Raw genomic sequence first — 24,118 nt, 5'->3', positions numbered from 1 at the left:
AGGAGGCGGTGGAGACGAACGCTGTGACGCCATCAAAGAAGTGGCCTGAGCCTCACCTGAGTAGGTTCTTCACTGTAGTGTAAGGTCTTCACTGTAGTGTAAAGCCTTCACTGTAGTGTAAGGTCTTCACTGTAGTGTAAAGCCTTCACTGTAGTGTAAGGTCTTCACTGTAGTGTAAAGCCTTCACTGTAGTGTAAGGTCTTCACTGTAGTGTAAGGCCTTCAATGTAGTGTAAGGCCTTCACTGTAGTGTAGGCTTTTCACTGTAGTGAAAGGCCTTCACTATAGGGTGGGCTCTTCACGCTAGTGTAGGCTCTTCACTGTAGAATGGGCTCTTCACTGTAGTGTAGCATCTTCACTATAGAGTAGGCTCATCACTGTAGGGTGGGCTCTTCACGCTAGTGTAGGTTCTTTACTGTAGGGTGAGCTCTTCACTGTAGTGTGGGCTCTTCACTGTAGTTTAGGCTCTTCACTGTAGTGTAGATTCTTCACTGTAGTGTAGGCTTTTCACTGTAGTGTAAGGCCTTCACTATAGGATGGGTTCATCACTATAGGGTGGGCTCTTCACACTTGTGTAGGTTCTTCACTATAGAGTAGGTTCTTCACTGTAGTGTGGGCTCTTCACGCTAGTGTAGGTTCTTTACTGTAGTGTAGGCTCTTCACTGTAGTGTGGTTCTTCACTGTAGTGTGGTTCTTCACTATAGAGTAGGCTCATCACTATAGGATGGGCTCTTCACTGTAGTGTAGGGTGTTCACTGTAGTGTAGGCTCTTCACTGTAGTGTGGGCTCTTCACGCTAGTGTAGGTTCTTTACTGTAGGGTGAGCTCTTCACTGTAGTGTGAGCTCTTCACTGTAGTTTAGGCTCTTCACTGTAGTGTAGATTCTTCACTGTAGTGTAGGCTTTTCACTGTAGTGTAAGGCCTTCACTATAGGATGGGTTCATCACTATAGGGTGGGCTCTTCACGCTAGTGTAGGTTCTTCACGCTAGTGTAGGTTCTTCATTGTAGTGTGGCTCTTCACTGTAGTGTGGTTCTTCACTGTAGTGCAGCTGCAGTGCGGCCGGCAGCTGATCGATGAACAAGCTCCTCCAGCGAGTCGTTCGATCCTCCGCCGGCCTTCAGGGACTGAAACAAGCTGAAGCTTCTCGCACTTCGATTTCTCAGCGTCGCACAAACATTGGAGGATTGGGACGCCTCCCGACGCAAAGCATTGTGGGTAATCCCAGAAGACTCCCGGGAGCTTGTTTTCAAGGATTTTTCCTCCTGATGAAACAACAAAACGCCTCCTGATGTCAAACAAAGTTTCCTCTTCGCCACGTCTTCCTGCCAGGCTGCTCGCCATAGCGCCATACCGCCATACCGCCATAGCACCAAACCGCCATAGTGCCAAACCGCCATAGCGCCAAACCGCCATAGCGCCAAACCGCCATAGCGCCATAGCACCAAACCGCCATAATGCCAAACCGCCATAGCGCCAAAGCGCCATAGCGCCAAAGCGCCAAACCGCCATAGCGCCAAACTGCCATAGCGTCATACCGCCATAGCGCCAAACCGCCATAGCGTCATACCGCCATAGTGCCAAACTGCCATAGCGCCAAACCGCCATAGCGCCAAACCGCCATAGCGCCATAGCTCCATAGCTCCATAGCTTCGTAGCTTCGTAGCTTCACGAAATTAGTGAAAATCAAGACGAATGAAGTTGAAAAAGTTATTTGTTGGCTGTTTTATAAAATTCACTATTATGACTTCATGTAAGTCTTTTAATACGACTGAGAATAAAATTCATCAGAGAAATAAAAACACGAGCTTCAGTCATAAAAATGAATTAGAAGAGCCGTGCTCCTCTTCCTCCTCCTCCTCCTCCTCCTCTTCCTCCTCCTCCTCCTCTTCCTCCTCCTCCTCCTCCTCCTCCTCCTCCTCCTCCATCAGGAGAGATAAAGGTTCAGAACAGGCAGGAAGTTTAAAATGAGGTATTGAATAGAAGAAGATTACGGAAGCTGGTCATTACAGAAATTTAAATTAAATTTAAATTAAATTCAAATGAAGTCACAGGTTGAGTTTCTGCCTTGAATAGAAATGTGTGTGTTGGTATTCTGGAGACGGTTCACCTTCCTCGCCGTGTTGACGAAGACTCCGCCGAGTTGAATCACTCCTGCTTAATGTGTGTCACCAGCAGCCCTGTGACTTCCTGTTTCCCCCTGTCACTTCCTGTTTCCAATGTGACTTCCTGTTTCTCCCTGTCACTTCCTGTTTCCACTGTGACTTCCTGTTTCCCCCTGTCACTTCCTGCTTCCAATGTGACTTCCTGTTTCTCCCGGTCACTTCCTGTTTCCACTGTGACTTCCTGTTTCCCCCTGTCACTTCCTGTTTCCACTGTGACTTCCTGTTTCCCCCTATCACTTCCTGTTTCCAATGTGACTTCCTGTTCCTCCCTGTCACTTCCTGTTTCCACTGTGACTTCCTGTTTCCACTGTGACTTCCTGTTTCCACTGTGACTTCCTGTTTCCCCCTGTCACTTCCCGTTTCCCCTGTCACTTCCGGTTTCCCCCTGTCACTTCCTGTTTCCCCTGGCACTTCCAATTTCCCCTTGACTTCCTGTTTCCCCTGTGACTTCCTGTTTCCCCCATCACTTCCTGTTTCCCCTGTCACTTCCTGTTTCCACTTTGACTTCCTGCTTCCACTTTGACTTCCTGTTTCCCCTGTGACTTCCTGTTTCCCCTGTGACTTCCTGTTTCCCCTGTCACTTCCTGTTTCCACTGTGACTTCCTATTTCCCCTGTCACTTCCTGTTTCCCCTGTCACTTCCTGGTTCCCCTGTCACTTCCTGTTTCCCCTGTCACTTCCTTTTTCCACTGTGACTTCCTGTTTCCAATGTGACTTCCTATTTCCACTGTGACTTCCTGTTTCCAATGTGACTTCCTGTTTCCACTGTCACTTCCTGTTTCCAATGTGACTTCCTATTTCCACTGTCACTTCCTGTTTCCACTGTGACTTCCTACTGTGACTTCCTGTTTCCCCTGTCACTTCCTGTTCCCCCTTGTAACTTCCTGCTGTGACTTCCTGTCCCCCCGTGCCACTTCCTGCTGGGACTTCCTGCCCCCCCCCCCCCCCGTCACTTCCTGCTGTGACTTCCTGTCCCCCCCGTGTCACTTCCTGCTGCAGGAAGCGCCTACAGGGAGTGTCTGGACGACGGCAGCTGGGCCTCCAGGAGCAACTATTCCAACTGTGAACCGATTCTGGAGGAGAAGGTGAGCGAGGCGACGCGGCACACACACACACACACACACACACACTCACACACACACACACACACACACACACACACACTGGTGTGTGTGTGTGTGTGTGTGTGTGTGTGTGTCCCAGCTGGGTTCCCCTTCGCCGTCTCTACTTCCTGCCGGCGACGATCTTGTGCAACGAGCCGCCGTGAGGCCGCGGGCGGGAAAACCAGGGAGAACAGACGGCGCCGCGGCCTCGTTCGTTTCACGTTCTGAGTCACGCTCGCCCTCCAGGACGAGTCCCGAGAGACGCTGGCGTTCCGCCGCGTTCCGCCGCGTTCTAGATCGTAATCAGAACCGAACGGCGAGAAGCGACCCGAGCTTCATTTCACACTTTGTGCAGGAAAATATTGACGGCTTCTCACTGAAGTGCGGCAGCGCTTCAGTGTGGCTCCGCCCACTTCTCACGGGGGCTCCTCCCCCAGACGTTCCACTAACGGTTCCGTTGGTTCCGTCCACAGAGGAAGTATCCCGTCCACTACAAGGTGGCTCTGATCATCAACTACCTGGGTCACTGCTTCTCCGTGGCGGCGCTCGTCCTCGCCTTCCTCCTCTTCCTCTGCCTACGGCAAGTCCTGTGTGTGTGTGTGTGTGTGTGTGTGTGTGTGTGTGTGTGTGTGTGTGTGTGTGTGTGTGTGTGTGTGTGTGTGTGTGTGTGTGCGCGTGTGTGCGTGTGTGTGTGTGTGTGTGTGTGTGTGTGTGTGTGTGTGTGTGTGTGTGTGTGTGTGTGTGTGTGTGTGTGTGTGTGTGTGTGTGTGTGTGTGTGTGCGCGTGTGTGCGTGTGTGTGTGTGTGTGTGTGTGTGTGTGTGTGTGTGTGTGCGCGTGTGTGCGCGTGCGTGTGTGTGTGACTACCACTGTGATTTCCTGTTTCCACTGACTTCCTGTTTCCACTGTCACTACCTGTTTCCACTATGACTTCCTGTTTCCACTGAGTTCCTGTTTCCCCCTGTCACTTCCTGTTTCCACTGTGACTTCCTGTTTCCCCTGTGACTTCCTGTTTCCATTGTCACTTCCTGTTTCCACTGTGACTTCCTGTTTCCCTGTGACTTCCTGTTTCCCTGTGACTTCCTGTTTCCACTGTCACTACCTGTTTCCACTATGACTTCCTGTTTCCACTGTGACTTCCTGTTTCCACTGTGACTTCCTGTTTCCCCTGTGACTTCCTGTTTCCACTGTGACTTCCTGTTTCCCCTGTGACTTCCTGTTTCCACTGTGACTTCCTGTTTCCCCCTGTCACTTCCTGTTTCCTCTGTGACTTCCTGTTTCCACTGTGACTTCCTGTTTCCACTGTGACTTCTTTTTTCCACTGTGACTTCCTGTTTCCACTGTGACTTCTTTTTTCCACTGTGACTTCCTGTTTCCACTGTGACTTCCTGTTTCCACTGTGACTTCTTTTTTCCACTGTGACTTCCTGTTTCCACTGTGACTTCCTGTTTCCACTGTGACTTCTTTTTTCCACTGTGACTTCCTGTTTCCACTGTGACTTCTTTTTTCCACTGTGACTTCCTGTTTCCACTGTGACTTCTTTTTTCCACTGTGACTTCCTGTTTCCACTGTGACTTCTTTTTTCCACTGTGACTTCCTGTTTCCAATGTGACTTCCTGTTTCCCCTGTGACTTCCTGTTTCCCTGTGACTTCCTGTTTCCCTGTGACTTCCTGTTTCCACTGTCACTACTTGTTTCCACTATGACTTCCTGTTTCCCTGTGACTTCCTGTTTCCACTGTGACTTCCTGTTTCCACTGTGACTTCCTGTTTCCACTGTCACTACCTGTTTCCACTGTGACTTCCTGTTTCCCCTGTGACTTCCTGTTTCCACTGTGACTTCCTGTTTCCACTGTCACTACCTGTTTCCACTATGACTTCCTGTTTCCACTGAGTTCCTGTTTCCACTGTAACTTCCTGTTTCCCCTGTGACTTCCTGTTTCCCCTGTGACTTCCTGTTTCCACTGTGACTTCCTGTTTCCCCTGTGACTTCCTATTTCCATTGTCACTTCCTGTTTCCACTGTGACTTCCTGTTTCCCTGTGACTTCCTGTTTCCCTGTGACTTCCTGTTTCCACTGTCACTACCTGTTTCCACTATGACTTCCTGTTTCCCTGTGACTTCCTGTTTCCACTGTGACTTCCTGTTTCCACTGTGACTTCCTGTTTCCACTGTCACTACCTGTTTCCACTGTGACTTCCTGTTTCCCCTGTGAATTCCTGTTTCCCCTGTGACTTCCTGTTTCCACTGTGACTTCCTGTTTCCACTGTCACTACCTGTTTCCACTATGACTTCCTGTTTCCACTGAGTTCCTGTTTCCACTGTAACTTCCTGTTTCCCCTGTGACTTCCTGTTTCCAATGTGACTTCCTGTTTCCCCCTGTGACTTCCTGTTTCCAATGTGACTTCCTGTTTCCCCCTGTGACTTCCTGTTTCCACTGTGACTTCCTGTTTCCACTGTGACTTCCTGTTTCCACTGTCACTACCTGTTTCCACTATGACTTCCTGTTTCCACTGAGTTCCTGTTTCCACTGTAACTTCCTGTTTCCCCTGTGACTTCCTGTTTCCACTGTGACTTCCTGTTTCCACTGTGACTTCTTTTTTCCACTGTGACTTCCTGTTTCCACTGTGACTTCTTTTTTCCACTGTGACTTCCTGTTTCCAATGTGACTTCCTGTTTCCCCTGTGACTTCCTGTTTCCACCGTGACTTCCTGTTTCCACTGAGCTTCCTGTCTCGTGTTCCAGGAGCATCCGGTGCCTCCGGAACGTGATCCACTGGAACCTCATCACCACCTTCATCCTGAGGAACCTCATGTGGTTCCTGCTGCAGCTCATCGACCACAACATCCACGAGAGCAACGAGGTGCCGGACCCCCCCCCCCCCCCCCTACCCCACCCCCACCCCCACCCCCCTACCCCCCCGCCCCCCCGGCTACCACCAACCCCCCGGCCGCTCTTGTCCCTGCAGCCGTGGTGTCGTCTGATCACCACCGTCTACAACTACTTCGTGGTCACCAACTTCTTCTGGATGTTCGTGGAGGGCTGCTACCTGCACACCGCCATCGTCATGACCTACTCCACCGACAAGCTGAGGAAGTGGGTCTTCCTCTTCATCGGCTGGTGTGAGTACCGTCGCTCACAAGTACAAGTACAAGTACAAGTGTTCGCCTCTAGCCACTTGCTGATGCTCGAGTACCGACACAAGTACGTAACAGTTGCCACAAAGACACATTTCCACTCCGTGTGTAAACGATGCGCAAACGGCGCGCGTCGCTGTGAACGTCCTCCGTCAGGCTGCGTCCACTTTGGTCACGTTTAGCATGTAGCATGTAGCATCGCTGGTGTGTGAGCCTGAAACTCTTTAGCATGTAGCCTGTAGCATGTAGCGTCGCTGGTGTGTGAGCCTGAAACTCTTTAGCATGTAGCCTGTAGCATGTAGCGTCGCTGGTGTGTGAGCCTGAAATTCTTTAGCATGTAGCATGTAGCATCGCTGGTGTGTGAGCCCTTTAGTGAAGCAGTGTGTGTGTGTGTGTGTGTGTGTGTGTGTGTGTGTGTGTGTGTGTGTGTGTGTGTGTGTGTGTGTGTTCTCTCCAGGTATCCCCTGCCCCATCATCATAGCCTGGGCCGTAGGGAAGCTGTACTACGAGAACGAGCAGTGAGTAGAACCGCAGCAGAACGACTCGCTCCACAGCGACTCCCTCCAGAGCGACTCGCTCCCGAACGACTCGCTCCCGAACGACTCGCCCCAGAACGACTCGCCCCAGAACGACTCGCCCCAGAACGGCTCGCCCCAGAACGACTCGCCCCAGAAAGACTCGCCCCAGAACGACTCGCTCCACAGCGACTCCCTCCAGAGCGACTCGCTCCCGAACGACTCGCCCCAGAACGACTCGCCCCAGAACGACTCGCTCCCGAACGACTCGCCCCAGAACGACTCGCCCCAGAACGACTCGCCCCAGAACGACTCGCCCCAGAACGACTCGCCCCAGAACGACTCGCCCCAGAACGACTCGCCCCAGAACGACTCGCCCCAGAACGACTCGCCCCAGAACGACTCGCTCTAGAACGACTCGCTCCAGAACGACTCGCTCTAGAACGACTCGCTCCAGAATGACTCGCTCCAGAACGACTCGCCCCAGAACAACTCGCCCCAGAATGACTCGCTCCAGAACGACTCGCTCCAGAACGACTCTCAACCTCTTCTTTCTCTCCGTTCGTCCAGATGTTGGTTTGGTAAAGAACCCGGGAAGTTCATGGACTACATCTACCAGGGCCCCGTGATCCTGGTCCTGCTGGTACACCCTGTGTGTGTGTGTGTGTGTGTGTGTGTGTGTGTGTGTGTGTGTGTGTGTGTGTGTGTGTGTGTGTGTGTGTGTTCTCCCACAGCTCATCCTGTCCTTCTTCTCCTTGCAGATAAACTTTGTTTTCCTCTTTAACATCGTCAGGATCCTCATGACCAAACTACGAGCCTCGACCACGTCAGAGACCATCCAGTACAGGTGAGTCCAGGTGAGTCCAGTACAGGTGAGTCCAGTACAGGTGAGTCCAGGTGAGTCCAGTCCAGGTGAGTCCAGTCCAGTTCTTCCCATTAGTTTAACCTGGAGCAGCGGCTCTGCTTCACTATGACCTGAATTAATCCTCCTGAGCTTCAAACAGCCGCTGGGATGAGTCATCGCTTCGTGTGTGCGTGTGTGTGTGTGTGTGTGTGTGTGTGTGTGTGTGTGTGTGTGTGTGTGTGTGTGTGTGTGTGTGTGTGTGTGTGTGTGTGTGTGTGTGTGTGTGTGTGTGTGTGTGTGTGTGTGTGTGTGTGTGTGTGTGTGTGTGTGTGTGTGTGTGTGTGTGTGTGTGTGTACAAACTAATCCAGTTTACTTCAAAGGAGCAGCGACATGAAATAAAGACAAAAGCTTCACGGCTTCAGGGAGTCGAGGTTCCTGCAGTACATTAGAATATAAAACATTAGAATATAAAACATTAGAATATAAAACATTAGAATATAAAACATTAGAATATAAAACATTAGAATATAAAACATTAAAACATTAAAACAATAAAACAATAAAGAAAAAGGTTGTCGACCGTCTGCTGTTACTTTCAGTACAATTATTAATACCCAGGTTGTTATAGATTAAGAAGAAATGAGTGGAAGATAATGAGGCACTGCAGGAGGTCTGGAATATTGTGACACACACACACACACACACACACACACACACACACACACACACACACACACACACACACTAATAAATACACCCAGCCAATCACATAACCCGACTTTTATTGTTGAAGGTAACCACCAGGTTGGATGGTTATTACAGTGACTGTCAAAATAAAAGTACCAAGTCCAGGAGAATATGTACTGAGACTGTGTGTGTGTGTGTGTGTGTGTGTGTGTGTGTGTGTGTGTGTGTGTGTGTGTGTGTGTGTGTGTGTGTGTGTGTGTGTGTGTGTGTGTGTGTGTGAGCAGGAAGGCGGTGAAGGCCACCCTGGTCCTCCTCCCCCTCCTGGGAATCACCTACATGTTGTTCTTTGTCAATCCTGGAGAAGACGACGTCGCTCAGATCGTCTTCATCTACTTTAACTCCTTCCTGCAGTCCTTCCAGGTGAGGGGGGGGGGGGGGTGAGAGGGTGAGGGGGGTGAGAGGGTGAGGGGGGGTGAGAGGGTGAGGGGGGGTGCTGCAGAGCAGAAGGCTGGTTTAGAGGGACGCAGTTAATAATTCAGGTGTTTGTGTTGTTGGTTGATGGAGGAACGATGATCTGGAGGGACTGAGCTCTGTGTGGTGAGGATGAAGTGCTGAACTGGTGAAGTGGTGAAGTGGTGAAGTGATGAATTGGTGAACTGATGAAGCAATGAAGTGATGAACTGGTGAAGTGGTGAAGTGATGAATTGGTGAACTGATGAAGCAATGAAGTGATGAACTGGTGAAGTGGTGAAGTGGTGAAACGATGAAGTGGTGAAGCAATGAAGTGATGAAGTGGTGAAGCGGTGAAGTGGTGAAGCAATGAAGTGATGAAGTGGTGAAGCAATGAAGTGGTGAAGTGATGAAGTGGTTAAGTGGTGAAGTGGTGAAATGGTGAAGGGTCACCAGGTTGAGGTTCTCATGTGTTTCTCATTAATCTTCCGTCTCTGTTTCTCTTCAGGGTTTCTTCGTCTCCGTGTTCTACTGCTTTCTCAACGGAGAGGTGAGTCACTGTAGACTGACTGTAGACCCACTGTAGACCCACGGTAGACCCACTGTAGACTGACTGTAGACCCACTGTAGACTGACTGTAGACCCACTGTAGACTGACTTCAACCAACGAGACTGACTGACTGTAGACAGACTGTAGACACACTGTAGACCCACGGTAGACTGACTGTAGACCCACTGTAACTGACTGTAGACCCACTGTAGACACACTGTAGACTGACTGTAGACTGACTGTAGACCCACTGTAGACTGACTTCAACCAACGAGACCGACTGACTGTAGACAGACTGTAGACCCACTGTAGACTGACTGTAGACCCACTGTAGACTGACTTCAACCAACGAGACCGACTGACTGTAGACCGACTGTATTAATTTAGTAGTTGTGAATTTGAGTCAACATCTTAAAGGCGAGTACTTGACGAGCTGCTGGACTCAGGTGAGGTCTAGGCTCCGCCCCCATGGTTCAGGTGAGGTCTATGCTCCGCCCCCATGGTTCAGGTGAGGTCTAAGCCCCGCCCCCATGGTTAAGATGAAGTCTAGGCTCCACCCCCATGGTTCAGGTGAGGTCTAGGCTCCGCCCCCATGGTTCAGGTTAGGTCTAAGCTCCGCCCCCCTGGTCCAGGTGCGGTCTGCGGTGAGGAAGCGGTGGCACCGCTGGCAGGACCACCACGCCCTCCGAGTGCGAGTGACCAGAGCCATGTCCATCCCCACGTCCCCCACCAGGCTCAGCTTCCACAGCGGCAAGCAGACCACCGCGCTGTGAGGCCAGCAAGACCGCCAGCACCGACGGATACAACCGGACACATCTGGATACAACTGGATACAGCCGGATACTAACTGGATACTAACTCATACAACCGTCTACAGACGGATACAGCCGGATACTAACTGATACAACCAGGAACAACCAGGAACAACCAGGAACAACCAGGAACAACCAGGAACAACCAGGAACAACCAGGAACAGCTGTTATACAACCGTCTACGGACAAAAACAACTCGTTACAACTGGACACAACGGAACAGATGCTAGAGAACCGAGGACACATGGATACACATGGAAACTGACACAGTCAGATACAGTCGGATACAGATTAATACAGATTAATACAGTCAGACACAGATTAATACAGTCAGATACAGATTAATACAGATTAATAGTCAGATACAGATTAACACAGATTAATATAGATTAATACAGTCAGATACAGATTAATACAGATTAATATAGATTAATAGTCAGATACAGATTAATGCAGTCAGATACAGATTAATACAGATTAATATAGATTAATAGTCAGATACAGATTAATACAGTCAGATACAGATTAATACAGTCAGACAGATTCATACAGATTAATAGTCAGATACAGATTAATGCAGTCAGATACAGATTAATACAGATTAATATAGATTAATAGTCAGATACAGATTAATACAGTCAGATACAGATTAATACAGTCAGACAGATTCATACAGATTAATAGTCAGATACAGATTAATGCAGTCAGATACAGATTAATATAGATTAATACAGTCAGATACAGATTAATACAGATTAATACAGTCAGACACACATTAATACACATTAATGGTCAGATACAGATTAATATAGATTAATACAGTCAGATACAGATTAATACAGATTAATATAGATTAATAGTCAGATACAGATGAATGCAGTCAGATACAGATTAATATAGATTAATACAGTCAGATACAGATGAATGCAGTCAGATACAGATTAATACAGTCAGATAAAGATTAATATAGTCAGATACAGATTAATACAGATTAATAGTCAGATACAGATTAATATAGATTAATACAGTCAGATACAGATGAATGCAGTCAGATAAAGATTAATATAGTCAGATACAGATTAATACAGATTAATAGTCAGATACAGATTAATGCAGTCAGATACAGATTAATACAGATTAATACAGTCAGATATAGATTAATACAGATTAATTCAGATTAATACAGTCAGATACAACAGACGCCTCCTGAGCTCCATCCTCTGGTCTGTTTCACCAGGTTGCTGCCAGACGCCAGAATATCATCATCATCATCCTCATCCTCATCATCATCATCATCCTCATCCTCATCCTCATCCTCATCCTCATCCTCATCAGGTTTGATAGAAGCCAGACTAACGAGTGATTATCTGAGGTGACGTGGTGAATGTGAGAGACTGCTGCTTCCTGTGTGTGTGTGTGTGTGTGTGTGTGTGTGTGTGTGTGTGTGTGTGTGTGTGTGTGTGTGTGTGTGTGTGTGTGTGTGTGTGTGTGTGTGTGTGTGTGTGTGTGTGTGTTTGAATGTCAATGATTATTTACATCAGATATTTCTGCCGTCATATTTATATTTTTTCTAAACGAGTCGTTCTTGTTCTCATTCCTGTCTGTATGTTTTTAGTTATTGATTGATTGATCTGATTGATTTATTGATTTATTGATCTGCTGTTTTGATATCAGATGTAAAAGATGTTTAATATCGTCGGTGATGAAAGATTAAAGGTGACGGTTCTAATCCGGGAGGATTAAAGGCGTCTGGAGCGTCTCTGTTTGTTGCTCCGCTGACGAGACGCCTGATTGGCCGATTAGTGACTCACTGCTCCGAGAACCACATCCAGGACGAGTCGCTGGCGGGCGGATGAACGGATGAACGGATGAACGGATGAATGGATGAACGGATGAACGGTGGCGGGGAAATGGAGCAGAAACTGCAGCCGCGGGATTAAATGTCCGCAAACAATGAGCGGCTTGTTGGATAATCTGAGTTTCTGATCGCTGGCAGGAGAGAGAAACACCTCCTGCCCTGCAACCGGGATTATTCTGGATTATTGCCCCCAGTGTAACTGCCCTCTGCTCCACAGCCGTAATCCAGCTCCACAGTTGTAATCCAGCTCCACAGTTGTAATCCAGCTCCACAGCTCTAATCCTGCTCCACAGCCGTAACCCAGCTCCACAACTCTAATCCAGCTCCTCAGGTATAATCCAGCTCCACAGCTCTAATCCAGCTCCTCAACTACAATCCAGCTCCACAGTTCTAATCCAGTTCCACAGCGCCAATCCTGCTCCACAGCTCTAATCCAGCTCCACAGCGCTAATCCTGCTCCACAGCTCTAATCCAGCTCCACAGCGCTAATCCTGCTCCACAGCTCTAATCCAGCTCCACAGCCGTAATCCAGCTCCACAGCTCTAATCCAGCTCCACAGCGCTAATCCTGCTCCACAGCTCTAATCCAGCTCCACGGCCGTAATCCAGCTCCACACTTGTAATCCAGCTCCACATCTGTAATCCTCCTCCACAGCCGTAATCCAACTCCACAGCTCTAATCCAGCTCCACAGCCATAATCCAGCTCCACAGCTCTAATCCAGCTCCACAGCTGTAATCCAGCTCCACAGCCGTAATCCTGCTCCACAGCCAGAATCCAGCTCCACAGCTCTAATCCAGCTCCACAGCGCTAATCCTGCTCCACAGCCAGAATCCAGCTCCCCAGCCAGAATCCAGCTCCACAGCTCTAATCCAGCTCCACAGCTCAAATCCAGCTCCACAGCCGTAATCCAGCTCCACAGCCGTAATCCAGCTCCACAGCTCTAATCCTGCTCCACAGCTCTAATCCAGCTCCACGGCCGTAATCCAGCTCCACACTTGTAATCCAGCTCCACATCTGTAATCCTCCTCCACAGCCGTAATCCAACTCCACAGCTCTAATCCAGCTCCACAGCCATAATCCTGCTCCACAGCCGTAATCCAACTCCACAGCTCTAATCCAGCTCCACAGCCATAATCCTGCTCCACAGCCATAATCCAGCTCCACATCTGTAATCCTCCTCCACAGCCGTAATCCAACTCCACAGCTCTAATCCAGCTCCACAGCCATAATCCTGCTCCACAGCCATAATCCAGCTCCACAGCCGTAGTCCTCCTCCACAGCTTTAATCCAGCTCCACAGCCATAATCCAGCTCCACAGCTCTAATCCAGCTCCACAGCTGTAATCCAGCTCCACAGCCATAATCCAGCTCCCCAGCCATAATCCAGCTCCACAGCTCTAATCCAGCTCCACAACTCTAATCCTGCTCCACAGTTCTAGTCCTGCTCCACAGCTGTAATCCTGCTCCACAGCTCTAATCCAGCTCCACAGCCGTATTCCTGCTCCACAGCCATAATCCAGCTCCACATCTGTAATCCTCCTCCACAGCCGTAATCCAACTCCACAGCTCTAATCCAGCTCCACAGCCATAATCCTGCTCCACAGCCATAATCCAGCTCCACAGCCGTAATCCTCCTCCACAGCTTTAATCCAGCTCCACAGCTCTAATCCAGCTCCACAGCTGTAATCCAGCTCCACAGCCTTAATCCTGCTCCACAGCCATAATCCAGCTCCCCAGCCATAATCCAGCTCCACAGCTCTAATCCAGCTCCACAGCTCTAATCCTGCTCCACAGTTCTAATCCTGCTCCACAGCTGTAATCCTGCTCCACAGCTCTAATCCTGCTCCACAGTTCTATTCCTGCTCCACAGCTCTAATCCTGCTCCACAGCCGTAATCCTGCTCCACAGTACCAGAACTCTTCACCGGCTGCACCAAGAGGAACAACGAATCTGAAAAAACTTTTTTTTTTCGAAGAGATTAACGGGCTGAATTAATCTGGACTCCAGAAGACGTTTCCGTGGAGCAGCTGAAGGGGGCGGAGCTTCAGGGAGCAGCAGCGTCATCACGGAGGTTGTGGGATTAACGACCCGGCGGCTGAACTGTTTTCAGAGCTTGAGCATAAAGTCAGCAGGGATTTATTCTCTTTATTTGACTTTATTCTGAAGTATTTCCGTTTCCCTCCGAGGACCTGCTTCCTCTTCTGTCTGGAGACTTTTATCATTTCATTTCATCCATTTCTTTATTCAGCCAGGATGAGATTAATAATCTCTGGCAGTGGAAAACATCCTCATTTAAAGTCTTATTCTACATTTTCTACTCCTGTGGAAAAAGGTCCAGGGTTGTTAATGTTCCACTTTTGAAGAACATGAACTCATAAAAGAAGGAAAATATAAAAGTCTTTATCAAAATAATATTAAAAAGAAAAATCAGTCAATCAGACACAGTGAAAAATTATTTCTTTGAAAGACTTTTAATTAATCCCGAAATAAAGAGAATCGTCCCAGAGGAGCTCGTTTGTTCTGAAACCGGATCTTTTCTTGATGCACACTGCCCCCTGCTGGGGGAACGGCGGAAGTGCTCCTCTTCCTCCTTCCGGTTTGGTTGAAGAGTCATCACGTGTGAAAGCCTCTCAGGTGAGTGTGTGTGTCCGCTTTATTCAGGTATAAAGAGTTTTATTCTTCTCTATTTGAGCCAGTGAAGAAAGAAAACGTCACAAATACTAACAGGCGTCTAGTGATTTAAACTTTTTATTTTTTTTTAATAAAGTGATAAAACGCAACAAAAACAAAGGTTAAACTTCACGAAAACATGGCGGAAGTAAAGTTAAACACATAAACAATAACGTCGCTCCTCTGGTTTCTACTAATTCAGTCCGTATGTGCATTTTTTTTAAACATAAATCGTCACAGGCCCTTCCAGCGTTACGTCACGTGCAGTGAAGGAATTACCCACAATGCTTTGCGTCGTCAACCCCCCCCGCGAACGAACTGCAGTTGCACGCGTCCGACAGCAGATGTCAGTGTCGCGCCATGGAACGGGATTTAACCTTCTGGACTGAAAATGTCGAAAATCAACGTCGAGGTTGTTTTTTCTTCTTTTCACGGACAGATTCTGTCCATCCGTCGTCATTTATAGTGAAATCATGTCCAATCATTTAGTTCTGACTCTCTACGGTTGCTTCCTGCTTGCGGACGTGACGTCACACGTGACAAAAGCTCAAGTCTGTTCTGAAGCTTCTTTTCACCTTCATCATTAAACCTGCGAGGCTTTTTGAAGCAGCGACACCTGCTGGCAGTTCTACTGGGTTCTACTGGGTTCTCCTGCGTTCTACTGCGTCCTACTGTGTTCTACTGAGTTCTACTGCGTTTTCCTGAGTTCTACTGTGTACTCCTGAGTTCTACTGTGTTCTCCTGAGTTCTCCTGCAGTCTACTGTGTTCTCCTGTGTCCTGAGTTCTACTGCGTTCTCCTGTGTTCTCCTGCATTCTACTGTGTTCTCCTGAGTTCTACTGTGTTCTCCTGAGTTCTCCTGAGTTCTACTGCGTTCTCCTGCATTCTACTGTGTTCTCCTGAGTTCTACTGTGTACTCCTGAGGTCTACTGTGTTCTCCTGAGTTCTACTGTGTACTCCTGAGTTCTACTGTGTACTCCTGAGTTCTACTGTGTTCTCCTGAGTTCTCCTGCAGTCTACTGTGTTCTCCTGTGTTCTGAGTTCTACTGCGTTCTCCTGTGTTCTCCTGCATTCTACTGTGTTCTCCTGAGTTCTACTGTGTTCTCCTGAGTTCTACTGCGTTCTCCTGCATTCTACTGTGTTCTCCTGAGTTCTACTGTGTACTCCTGAGTTCTACTGTGTTCTCCTGAGTTCTACTGCGTTCTCCTGCATTCTACTGTGTACTCCTGAGTTCTACTGTGTTCTCCTGAGTTCTACTGCGTTCTCCTGCATTCTACTGCGTTCTCCTGAGTTCTACTGTGTTCTACTGAGTTCTCCTGAGTTCTACTGTGTTCTACTGAGTTCTCCTGAGTTCTACTGCGTTCTCCTGCATTCTACTGTGTTCTCCTGAGTTCTACTGCATTCTACTGGGTTCTACTTCGTTCTTCTGCATTCTACGGCATGCAGTTAAAAACTCATTTTTTTCTTTTTAACTTTTTTTTTTATTGGTGAAGGTTTTCCCTTGTACCCGTACTTGTACCCGTACTTGTACCTGTACTTGTACCCGTACTTGTACCCGTACTTGTACCTGTACTTGTACCCGTACTTGTACCTGTACTTGTACCCGTACTTGTACCCGTACTTGTACCTGTACTTGTACCCGTACTTGTACCTGTACTTGTACCCAGGTGGTGGCTGGGCACCTCCTAGTTTCTACTGAAGCTTAAGCTGAAAATCAACCTGAAGAAAAGCTGAAAAGGAGGTGGAGAAGTGACAGAAACCAGGAGGAGGTGGAGAAGCGACAGGAACCAGGAGGAGGTGGAGAAGCGACAGGAACCAGGAGGAGGTGGAGAAGCGACAGAAACCAGGAGGAGGTGGAGAAGTGACAGAAACCAGGAGGAGGTGGAGAAGTGACAGGAACCAGGAGGAGGTGGAGAAGCGACAGGAACCAGGAGGAGGTGGAGAAGCGACAGGAACCAGGAGGAGGCGGAGCTTAAAGCTACCTTTCCTTTATTTCCCATCATGAAACGTGTTTTGTGGCTCTAGACAACTTTTATTTGCTGGAAACAGAAAATTTCAAACCAAAACACAGACTGAACTGGTGAAGCACAGTGAGGCCCCGCCCCCTGGTGACGAGGCCCCGCCCCCTGGAGGCGAGGCTCCGCCCCCTGGCGGCCAGGCTTCAGGAGGACATCAGGTATTTGACGAAGGCCTCGTAGTTGATGCAGCCGTTGGCGTCTTCCTGGTTCTGCATCAGGAGCTCCACCTCCTCCTCCGTCATCTTCTCTCCTGCAGCCACACACCTCCGTCACACACCTCCGTCACACACCATCTCCATCATAAACATCCATCACACACCTCCGTCACACACCACCTCCGTCATAAACATCCATCACAAACCTTCGTCACACACCTCCGTCACACACCTCCGTCACACCTCCGTCACACCTCCATCACACACCTCTGTCACACACCACCTCCGTCATAAACATCCATCACAAACCTTCGTCACAAACCTCCGTCACACACCTCCATCACAAACCATCACACACCTCTGTCACAAACCTCCGTCACACGCCTCCATCACACACCTCTGTCACACCTCCGCCACACACCTCCATCACACACCTCCGTCACACCTCCATCACACACCTCCATCACACACCTCCGTCACACTTCCATCACACACCTCCGTCACACGCCTCCATCACACACCTCCATCACACCTCCATCACACACCTCCGTCACACGCCTCCATCACACACCTCCATCACACACCTCCGTCACACACCTCCATCACACACCTCCGTCACACGCCTCCATCACACACCTCCGTTACACCTCCATCACACACCTCCGTCACACGCCTCCATCACACACCTCCGTCACACGCCTCCATCACACACCTCCGTTACACCTCCATCACACACCTCCGCCACACACCTCCATCACACACCTCCATCACACACCTCCGTCACACGCCTCCATCACACACCTCCGTTACACCTCCGCCACACACCTCCGTCACACCTCCATCACACACCTCCATCACACACCTCCGTCACACGCCTCCGTCAGCCAGCTGCTAAACACTCACCCAGAGTGGCGAGGACGTGACGTAGCTCCGCCCCCATCACGGTGCCGTTGCCCTCCTTGTCAAAGACCCTCAGTCCCTCCAGGAAGTCCTCAAACGTCCCTCCGTCCCGGGACGAGCAGACGTGTTGGTGCATCGGGAGGAAGTCCTGGAAGTCCAGCATCCTGGTCTGCATGTCTGAGGGGGACGGACGGGAGGTGCTGGGACGTCCACCTGTCCATTGTCCCACAATGTCCACAGTCCCACCCCATCTACTCTCCCACTCTGTCCACTGTCCCACCCGGTCTATTGTCCCACCCTGTCCACAATCCCACCCTGTCCCCTGTCCCTCCCCGTCCACTGTCCACTGACCCACTCTGTCCACTGACCCACCCTGTCCACAGTCCCACCCCGTCCACTGTCCCACTCTGTTCTCAATCCCACCTTGTCCACTGTCCCACCCTATCCACTGTCCACTGACCCACTCTGTCCACTGTCCCACCCCATCTACTCTCCCACTCCGTCCACTGACCCACTATGTCCACTGTCCCACCCTGTCCACAGTCCCATCCGGTCTATTGTCCCACCCGGTCTATTGTCCCACCCTGTCCACAATACCACCCTGTCCACTGTCCCACTCTGTCCCCTGTCCCGCCCCGTCCACTGTCCCACCCCACTTACTGTCCCACTATGTCCACAGTCCCACCCCGTCCACTGTCCACTGACCCACCCTGTCCACTGCCCCACCCCGTCCCCTGTCCCTCCCCGTCCACTGTCCAGTGACCCACTCTGTCCACTGACCCACCCCGTCCCCTGTCCCTCCCCGTCCACTGACCCACTCTGTCCACTGACCCACCCTGTCCCCTGTCCCTCCCCATCCACTGTCCACTGACCCACCCCGTCCCCTGTCCCTCCCCGTCCACTGACCCACTCTGTCCACTGACCCACCCTGTCCCCTGTCCCTCCCCATCCACTGTCCACTGACCCACTCTGTCCACTGTCCCACCCCGTCCCCTGTCCCTCCCCGTCCACTGACCTTCGGCCTTGGGCCTCCCCAGGACGTAGAGGACCTGAGCGTTGGTGGGGTTCTGTCCCAGGGCCCGGATCAGGTCTCCACACTGGGAGGACGAGATCTTCATCTCGCTGGCCGGCGTCCGGTCAAACAGCTGGAACGCGTCTCTGAAGTCTGGAGGCAGAACACGGTTCTTTAAGGTGGTTCTCCTGAAGGAGGACAGGAGAACCACAGCAGGTCCCTGAAGGTTCTCTCTCAGAACCACCGGAGAACCACAGCAGGTCCCTGAAGGTTCTCTCTCAGACCACCGGAGAACCACAGCCTCCTCCAGCTGTAAAGAACCGACGGTCGTCATGACAACTCACCTTCAATCTGCTCGGGGCTGAACTCCAGCTGGAAAACAAAGAACAACAGAATAAATCATTGTTACAGTCGAGGAGGAGGAAGAGGAGGAAGAGGAGGAGGAGGAGGAGGAGGAAGAAGAAGAGGAGGAGGAGGAGGAAGAAGAAGATGAGGAAGAATAAGAGGAGGAAGATGAGGAAGACAAAGAGGAGGAAGACGAAGAGGAGGAAGAAGAGGAGGAGGAGGAAGAGGAGGAAGACAAAGGAGGAGGAGGAGGAGGAGGAGGAAGACAAAGAGGAAGAGGAGGAGTAGGAGGAAGAAGAAGATGAGGAAGAATAAGAGGAGGAAGATGAGGAAGACAAAGAGGAGGAAGAAGAGGAGGAGGAAGAAGAGGAGGAGGAGGAAGAGAAGGAAGACAAAGGAGGAGGAGGAGGAGGAGGAGGAAGACAAAGAGGAAGAGGAGGAGTAGGAAGAAGAAGAAGAGGAGGAACGTCCACTTTCAGTCTCTGCTTTTCATTCTGGAAACAAAGAACCTCTGCTGCTCTAGAACCTCGAGAACGTTTTCATTGACTGTTGATTTACACTGGTTGAGTTACCAGTGGTTAAGTGGGGGGTTGTGTGTGTGGGGGGGGGGGGGGGGGGGGGGCGGGGGGGTGTAGGGGGGGTGTGGGGGGGGGGGGGGGGTGTAGGGGGGGTGTGGGGGGGGGGGGGGGGTGTAGGGGGGGTGGAGTCCTCACTGTTTCCTCCATGAGCCTCAGACTTTATCAAACTATGTAGAAATGTGAGAAGCTGTAATTATCAGAGGTTCCAGGGTCTGGGTGGTCCGTGGTTAGAACCGCGGTCCGTCGGTCCAGGAGGGGGTTTCTGCTGTCAGCAGGATCAGGTTCTCCTCCTGGACCCGGCAGACCCACTGGAACCCTGTTATTTATAGAACCTCCACGTCTGAAGACGTCATCCTGCTTTCTGGGTTCTTTTCTTATATATATTAGTCTGGAACCTCAATGAGCCTGCCTGGAAGGTTCTCCACGTTCTAGACCAGAACCTGCCTGGAAGGTTCTCCACGTTCTAGACCAGAACCTGCCTGGAAGGTTCTCCACGTTCTAGACCAGAACCTGCCTGGAAGGTTCTCCACGTTCTAGACCAGAACCTGCCTGGAAGGTTCTCCACGTTCTAGACCAGAGCCTGCCTGGAAGGTTCTCCACGTTCTAGACCAGAACCAGGTTCTGGCTCAGTCTGGGTTTTATGGTAGAAAGAAAATAAACATCATTTCAAGATCTGCAGTTCTGGACTTCAACCACTAGAGGCTCTGGTTCTGCTGCTGTGCTGCTGACACACACACACACATACACACACACATATTACACACACACTCACACTCACACACACTCACACACACACATTACACACACACTCACACACACTCACACACACACATTACACACACACACACTCACACACACACATTACACACACACTCACACACACTCTCACACACACTCACACACACACATTACACACACACTCACACTCACACACACTCACACACACACATTACACACACACTCACACTCACACACACTCACACACACACACTCACACACACACTCACACACACACATTACACACACACTCACTCTCACACACACTCACACACACACATTACACACACACACACACTCACACTCACACTCTCACACACACACATTACACACACACTCACACACACTCTCACACACACACACTCTCTCACACTCACACACACACTCATTACACACACTCACACTCACACACACTCACACACACACATTACACACACACTCACACTCACACACACTCTCACACACACTCACACACACACTCACACACACTCTCACACACACTCACACACTCACACTCACACACACACATTACACACACACTCACACTCTCACACACACACATTACACACACACTCACACACACACACTCTCTCACACTCACACACACACTCACACACACACACACTCTCTCACACTCACACACTCATTACACACACACTCACACACACACACACACACTCTCACACTCACACACTCATTACACTCACACACACACACACACACTCTCACACACACACACACACACACACACACTCACTCACTCTCACACACTCACACACACACACACACAGTGTCCTCCCGGTGTGTCTACGTTCATGCAGGTTCCTTTACCGTCACAGAAGCCGGGTCGAAGTCCAGGACCCTGGGGGGGTCGGGGGCCTCGGGGGGTCCGGGGGGTCCGGGGGCCGCAGGTGCAGCAGGTTTGGGCTCCTCTTTCTTCTTCGGCGCCATCAGGAGGTGGAGCGACGAAGACGAGGACGGGAAGACGAGGACACTGCTGCAGAGGTCGTGGCCCCTTTATCCACCGTCCAGGTGACACCCCCACCCCCCCCCCCCCCTCCACCTCCACCCCCACCCCCCCCTCCACCCTCACCCTCAACACTGTGAGCACTATAAAAGGAGAGGCTTTTTGATCTATTTAAGTGTGTGTGTGTGTGTGTGTGTGTGTGTGTGTGTGTGTGTGTGTGTGTGTGTGTGTGTGTGTGTGTGTGTGTGTGTGTGTGTGTGTGTGTGTGTGTGTGTGTGTGTGTGTGTGTGTGTGTGTGTGTGTGTGTGACCTTGCCCCCGCTGCAGAGCGGCTGCTGATCACGGGGGAGGGGACGCTGATGATGATGTTGATGATGATTGCAGAGTGAAGGGGGCGGAGCCTAGAGCGGCGTGATGAACACTAATGGCCGGTGATTAGCCGTCGGTCTGGAGCTCCACCGAGCCTCCGTCACCATCGAAACAAGCTTGTTGAGCTTTGGTGGTTTGTGAGGCGGTTGTGGGTGGAGGCGGAGCGCCGTCCGGGGGTGGAGCGCCCTGAAGGGGGCGTGGCCAAACGAATGCTCTGTATCCGTTTAATGATCGTTCACCTTCACTGTCAGAGGAACAATATGGACCTGAGCTCACCAGTCCTCCGTCACCCTCCATCATCCTCCACCCTCCATCATCCTCCTCCACCCTCCATCATCCTCCATCCTCCTCCACCCTCCATCATCCTCCACCCTCCATCCTCCATCATCCTCATCCATCCTCCATCATCCTCCATCATCCTCCATCCTCCTCCACCCTCCATCATCCTCCACCATCATCATGTTCCATCCTCCTCCACCTTCCATCATACTCCTCCACCCTCCATCATCCTCCACCATCCATCCTCCTCCACCCTCCATCCTCCTCCTTCACCCTCCATCATCCTCCTCCATCATCCTCCTCCACCCTCCATCATCCTCCACCATCCATCCTCCATCCTCCACCCTCCATCATCTTCCTCCACCATCCATCCTCCTCCACCCTCCATCATCCTCCTCCACCTTCCATCATCCTCCACCCATGATGATGATGATGGTGATTTCATCAGGTGAAGGTTCCTCCTGGTTCACAAGCTGAAGGAGTGACCTTTACCACCGCCGCTGACCTCTGACCTCTGACCTCCACCTGGACGAGCGCAGAGGAGTAATGAGGAGCAGCCTCATCCACACACACACACACACACAGACACACACACACACACACACACACACACACAGGTCTGACTCCTGTCGATTGACGACATGACCAACATCCTGGCAGACAAACTGTTGAAGCACGACGAACACGTGATGCCGCTATTTGCAGGCGGCATGTGGCACCGCGGCGGCATGTGGCACCGCGGCGCTGCGGCGGCATGTGGCACCGCGGCGCTGCGGCGGCATGTGGCACCGCGGCGCTGTGGCGTTCAGGCGCTCCAGTGCAGACGACATAAAGACAATTGTTCCCGGTCACGTGACCTTCAGGCGGCTGTGACCTTTACTGGGAGGTCAACACTGTTACACAACCACACTGAGAATACCAGAGGTCAGCACACACACACACTCACACACACACACACTCACACACACACACACACACACACACACTGGGCTGACATTGAGTTAAAGGCGTTTTCCTCAGCAGCAGTCATGTTGAATTCAAAGTGAACTGAAGCTTTTTCTACTAGAGTAGAACAGAACAGAATAGAGTAGAGTAGAGTAGAGATGCTTTATTAATCCCAGGGGATTTTTCAACACGTGACAAACCGACACGTCGTTCTATATTTAATGTTTCCATCAGTGTCGCACTTCTGAAGGAATTCACTTCATTTTGTCACGATTTGTAGAAGAAATAACGTCAAACAGTCACGAAGCACTGGAGAGCTGATTCTACTGATTCCGTTGATTCTACTGATTCTGTTCATTCTACTGATTCTGTTCATTCTACTGATTCTACTGATTCTGTTCATTCTACTGATTCTGTTCATTCTACTGATTCTGTTCATTCTACTGATTCTGTTGATTCTACGGATTGTTGATTCTACTGATTCTGTTGATTCTACTGATTCTACTCATTCTGCTGATTCTGTTGATTCTACTGATTCTGTTGATTCTACTGATTCTGTTGATTCTACTAATTCTACTGATTCTGTTGATTCTACTAATTCTACTGATTCTGTTGATTCTACTGATTCTGTTGATTCTACTAATTCTATTGATTCTGCTGATTCTACCGATTCTGCTGATTCTACTGATTCTGTTGATTCTACTAATTCTACTGATTCTGTTGATTCTACTAATTCTACTGATTCTACTGATTCTGCTGATTCTGTTCATTCTACTGATTGTTGATTCTACTGATTCTGTTGATTCTACTGATTCTACTCATTCTGCTGATTCTGTTGATTCTACTGATTCTGTTGATTCTACTGATTCTGTTGATTCTACTAATTCTACTGATTCTGTTGATTCTACTAATTCTACTGATTCTGTTGATTCTGTTGATTCTACTGATTCTGTTGATTCTGTTGATTCTACTAATTCTATTGATTCTGCTG

The 24,118-nt window shown here is 50.0% G+C and overlaps 2 protein-coding genes across 2 annotated transcripts; one reads left to right on the top strand and one right to left on the bottom strand.

The window, feature by feature from the left end:
- Positions 1 to 3,160: 3,160 nt before the first annotated feature.
- On the top strand, positions 3,161 to 10,297 carry LOC308148102 (corticotropin-releasing factor receptor 2; the record flags this gene model as incomplete). The annotated part of the gene is made up of 10 exons (XM_080521534.1): positions 3,161 to 3,246; positions 3,738 to 3,853; positions 6,005 to 6,122; positions 6,228 to 6,381; positions 6,854 to 6,914; positions 7,482 to 7,554; positions 7,673 to 7,758; positions 8,728 to 8,863; positions 9,402 to 9,443; positions 10,076 to 10,297. Coding segments are annotated over 10 exons (1,013 nt in total), but the record flags the coding sequence as incomplete, so codon positions are not given.
- Positions 10,298 to 14,844: 4,547 nt separating this feature from the next.
- On the bottom strand, positions 14,845 to 21,572 carry myl13 (myosin, light chain 13). The gene is made up of 5 exons (XM_080521533.1): positions 21,400 to 21,572; positions 19,213 to 19,240; positions 18,872 to 19,021; positions 17,860 to 18,033; positions 14,845 to 17,051 (listed from the first exon to the last, which is right to left on the bottom strand). Exons 1-5 carry the CDS (start codon positions 21,517 to 21,519, stop codon positions 16,945 to 16,947), a joined length of 579 nt encoding a protein of 192 aa, XP_080377659.1. The 5' UTR covers positions 21,520 to 21,572; the 3' UTR covers positions 14,845 to 16,944.
- Positions 21,573 to 24,118: the final 2,546 nt, after the last annotated feature.

The sequence above is a fragment of the Blennius ocellaris genome, assembly GCF_963422515.1.
Source record: "Blennius ocellaris genome assembly, contig: SCAFFOLD_236, whole genome shotgun sequence".
Taxonomy (NCBI): Eukaryota; Metazoa; Chordata; class Actinopteri; order Blenniiformes; family Blenniidae; genus Blennius; species Blennius ocellaris.
This window is presented reverse-complemented; position numbering and strand designations above follow the sequence as displayed.

Bases quoted from the DNA above. Each gene is read 5' to 3' on its own strand.
- myl13 (XM_080521533.1), bottom strand. From the start codon at position 21,519: ATGGCGCCGAAGAAGAAAGAGGAGCCCAAACCTGCTGCACCTGCGGCC. The intron at 19,022-19,212 runs GTGAGTTGTCAT...TTCTGCCTCCAG, and splicing joins CAGCCCCGAGCAGATTGAAG to ACTTCAGAGACGCGTTCCAG. The intron at 18,034-18,871 runs GTCAGTGGACGG...CGTCCCCCTCAG, and splicing joins GGGGAGGCCCAAGGCCGAAG to ACATGCAGACCAGGATGCTG.